The sequence below is a fragment of the Olea europaea genome, unplaced genomic scaffold, assembly GCF_002742605.1.
Source record: "Olea europaea var. sylvestris unplaced genomic scaffold, O_europaea_v1 scaffold374, whole genome shotgun sequence".
Lineage (NCBI taxonomy): Eukaryota > Viridiplantae > Streptophyta > Magnoliopsida > Lamiales > Oleaceae > Olea > Olea europaea.
This window is the reverse complement of record NW_019256747.1, coordinates 258932-263210: the sequence shown is the minus strand read 5'-3', so window position 1 is coordinate 263210 and position 4279 is coordinate 258932. Positions and strand designations below refer to the sequence as shown.

General features: G+C 34.6%; 1 protein-coding gene across 1 annotated transcript; it reads right to left on the bottom strand.

Moving 5' to 3' along the window:
• Positions 1 to 27: 27 nt before the first annotated feature.
• Positions 28 to 2229, bottom strand: LOC111386847. Its single transcript, XM_023011329.1, has 3 exons — positions 1721 to 2229; positions 557 to 1384; positions 28 to 427 (listed from the first exon to the last, which is right to left on the bottom strand). Exons 1-3 carry the CDS (start codon positions 2051 to 2053, stop codon positions 344 to 346), a joined length of 1245 nt encoding a protein of 414 aa, XP_022867097.1. The 5' UTR covers positions 2054 to 2229; the 3' UTR covers positions 28 to 343.
• Positions 2230 to 4279: the final 2050 nt, after the last annotated feature.

Below are 4279 nucleotides of genomic sequence, written 5' to 3'. Positions count from 1 at the left end.
ATTACATATTTTTTATTTTGTCAGAAGAGTCCTCCGAGTATTTTGGTTTTGCATTAGATTAAGTTTTTTTTAATATGAATAAATAAGAGAGGATAGGCTCAATTTCAATTTATTATATTAATAATATAAATCGCCCAGAAGAGTCTCTAGCCCGACACTGCACAAATACGATCCAGGTATGGATCGTGTGTGTGTGTGTGTGTGTGTGTGTGTGGATATGTGTATTAAGAACAAAAATTGCGGATATGGTCGAATGGTAAAATTTCTCTTTGCCAACGAGAAGATGCGGGTTCGATTCCTGCTATCCGCCGAAGATCAAGAGAGCTGAAAATAAAAGAAACACTTACGACAAATCAAAAGTTTGATTTTTGGCACCAAGCTCTGTTTGGATTCGTGACAGCTCCTTCTTTATGTTCTCTCCTAAAACCTACAATTGTCATGAAAGCAGAAAAGCAGCAGTAAACAGATAAGTTACAAGCTCCATTAGAATCTAGTCAAGAAAACAGCTGTAACAAAATTCAACAAGACATATTTCAAGATATTAGAATGTTATTACCTTATCGACAAAGAAATCTGTAGGTGCACCATCAGGATGCAATTTCCTCTTAATTTGCTTGGTGTCTGGTCCCTCTGCCGCTCGGTTCATGATGAGCCTGCCAGTGTAACTTTCACCATCCGATTTTTCACCGAGGGACAATGGAACTGTTTCATCCTCGGAATCAGTTTTCTTCCATTTCTTGAATCCATCAAATCCCCATTGCTTCTTTCCTGATTTCATCTTTTCTTTTTCCTCATGTTCTGGACCATGATCATCACCACCATTCCCCCGTCCCTCTCTCTGAAACAGGGTTTTAAAAGGTTTCCTTTTGGATTTATCGCCACTACTTCGCTTGTCAATCTTTACAGAATCTGCTGGCAAGCTCTCTGCCATGAGAATAGACTTTGTTTCACTCTCTTTTTCATTCAAATTACTATTCCAGAAACGATTTCCGGTAGAAAGCCCAACTTCATTCCTTAAAAAGCTTGAGGTGCTTACGTTTTGATCAAATGGCATTGGTCTCAAATTGTTATCATTCTTTTCTTCCTTCAACTTGCAATTTTTAATGGGTGATATAAAGCCAAATGCAGATGCAGCTCCTTTAATTTGCTTTACTGTTGAACCCGGTTTCGGTTTATTCTTTGACATTAGGTACTCTTGACTAACCAAGCATTTCTCATCCTTCAAATCTATAACCGACCACTCTTCATTTGAAGCCTCTTTCTGTGTCCCCACTATGACATCTCGTGCTTCAATCTCGGCTCCTTGAATTGCTAACCTCTGTAACAATGGTCTTTTCGAAGCATGATACTCATCCTCTGAAATGCATTTGGCATAGAACAACTCCTGCAAGAAAGCCACATAATTGCCTTTAATTTTGATATTTGCACAAACATAAATGAAATAAATTTTGGAGCTTCAACCACAAAAGGAACTTAATATATGAATTAAATCCGGTTCATGCCATATACTCTGCCATACAGTTAATATACATCCATACACCATTGAATATTTGACAGCTTAGTTGAAAGGCCCACTAAATTAATCTTGAGAAATTACTTTATGAGGTCAAACGGGAAGCAAAAAACGAAAAGAAAAATCAGATTCCCTTTAAAAACTCAAAAAAGTGTGGGGGATAAAGGACTAACTTCATTCATATGTCAAATCAATACCAATATTTACCTGCAAAAAAATCAGCTTGTCCCTTAAAATGACGGTTGGCTCATGATCTATAGACGAAGCTATTAAAGTTTCCAGAAGATGTGTTCTGAAAGCAGAGACCTCAGTTTCAGACAGAATGCCCTCTTTACAAAGACCCATTAGATTAAGTATTTGGTGGAATGAATCTTGCTGCCATTTCAGGTTATCGGACTGCTGCTTTGAGAGCTGCTGCTCTGCTGCAGCAATTGCAGGAAGCCGCCTTTTCTTAAAGGAAAATGGAAGGATGCTTTTGCACAGAGATGTTATGGAGTCGTGCAGTGATGTGTAGTATGTGGGGGTATATGCGTACACCATTTTCTTTGACGCAATTCTTTTCTGCTACTCCTTGTCCACTCTGAATCAAGATCTGGATCGAAGAATGATTTTTAATTTTCTGCTTTTCTTTGGTGATATTTATTCCTGTGATTTTATAGCTGAAGTGAGAAGTGTTTTCTTTTTCCTGTGTGTGATGGAGTGAGGCTATGGCGTAAGAGTTTGAATTATGGTGGCCTAAAACGGTCAGATGGAACTAGCCGTTGGGGGTTAAACGTTGTTTTTGTGTAAACGGCGACGTTTTGTACTTTTTGTAATCTCCAGTTTCATACCCTCTCTTTTGAGAGTATTTACGAAGAAGCCACAATGGCCCAGATAAAATAGTCATTTGACTATTTGTCAACGTCCAAAAAATTTCTCCAAAAGATTGACCTCTCACATTTGGAAAAATCATAAAATTAGATTAATTTTGGATATACAGACTTTGTGTGCTAATGATGTCTTCTAAAGACAACACTGTCGATTGTTGTTTAAAAAACACCAAGTGAGAAGAACAAAGAGGACCTATGTCAACGAGAATACTTCTCTTCATCACGGAATACATTGTTAATCATGCTCGACTTCAACTACGTAGGTTGGGTCACAAATACATTACGACTAAAATGACCATCAAAAAGTTGATTTAACATTATCTTAAACAAATAGACATGTACACTTCATTATCCATTTTATCATGGTAAGTGTTCGATTTCATATTGCCTTCTTTAAAAATTACTTTTGAGTAAATTTCTATTTTCAAATATTTTTGGGTTGGATCTTATGTGTATGCTAATTAGTTAGTTTTAAAATAAGTAACTTAGTACATGTGTAAAAAGAACCATATTTTTGTGGCCAATTATGTATGATCGCAAAAATGAAATTATGAATAAAAGCAGGAGATTCACTTTTCTTTTCTTTTTTCCATAAAAAAATAGGATTTTGTATTGAAATTATAAAGAAAATGTGAATTTTAAAGAAACTCAGGTTTGGTAAAACAGGAATAACTTAAATGAAACTTTTAAGCCTGATGAGACATGCTCTTGTTACTTTTTAAGTAAATTTGCATAACAAAAGAGGTTGAAAATATTTAAAAAATAATAATGGTTTATTAAGAATAGATAATAGTCCAAGTTGTCTTTCAACTTCAAAATAGACGTTGTAAATGTGAAAAACAGAGCAAGAACTTGTATTAACATTGTTCATTTTGAGAATAAAAAATCTTATTCCTATAACTTCATGTGTTTGACAACAAGTGATGTAAATTATCACTTGCACTCCTTTTTAATAAAGACAACATACAAAGGTAGTTAGTTGCAAGTGGGTGTTTAAGATAAACGAAGGTGCATATCTAGATTAACCATTTAGGAATCAAGCAAAATCTCATCTAACTAGATAAAGCATTTTCATAAAAATAATCAGATGAATTCAAAAGTAGCTTTTAAATCTCAAAAACGTCATTTGACTTCTCAAAAGTCATGGCGAATAGGTCTTAGAACACATGGATGTAAGAACTGCATCCTTGTATGGTGACTTAGATGAAATCATATATATGGCACAGCCACCTAATCTTGAAGTTAAGGGAAAACGTGTGTTTAGTTTGTTTATTAAAAGAATCTCTTTATGGGATTAAGCAAGCTCCTAAACAGTTTTATATCGGATTTGATAGTAAAATTACACCTGAAAGATCATAAGTTTATTCGACAAAAGTTATGGATGATATGCTTCTCATTGAACCAAAGATGGCCGAAATTAAAAGTACAAAAGTTATGCTCAAATCTGAATTTGATATGAAAAATTTTGGTTTAGCAAAAAGGATATTAGGCATGGATGTTGTTAGACAGACTTAAATCTAAACTAACTCTTTATCGAACTCATTACTTAGAAAAAAAATTAGTTAATAACTTTGGGGTGAAAGATTCAAAGCCTGTAAATGTGCTACTAACATCACACTTCATACTAATTAGTAATCAATCACCCAAAGATGAAGAAGAAAGGGTTTAATGAGTAAAGTTCCATATGCTAATGTCATAGGATCAATTATGTACTCAATGGTGAGCAATAGAAGTGATCTCTCATATCCTATAAGCCTTCTTAGCAGATTTAGGTCAAATCCAGGGAAATTACATTGATAAGCACTTGTCGATTAATATATGAAAAAGGAACCATAGGCATAAGATTAATATATGAAAAAAGGTATTAGGGGTTAAAACTTGTTGATTTTGTGGGCTC

Bases quoted from the DNA above. Each gene is read 5' to 3' on its own strand.
- LOC111386847 (XM_023011329.1), bottom strand. From the start codon at position 2,053: ATGGTGTACGCATATACCCCCACATACTACACATCACTGCACGACTCC. The intron at 1,385-1,720 runs GTAAATATTGGT...GCTTTCTTGCAG, and splicing joins ACAAGCTGATTTTTTTGCAG to GAGTTGTTCTATGCCAAATG. The intron at 428-556 runs GTAATAACATTC...TGACAATTGTAG, and splicing joins CAGATTTCTTTGTCGATAAG to GTTTTAGGAGAGAACATAAA.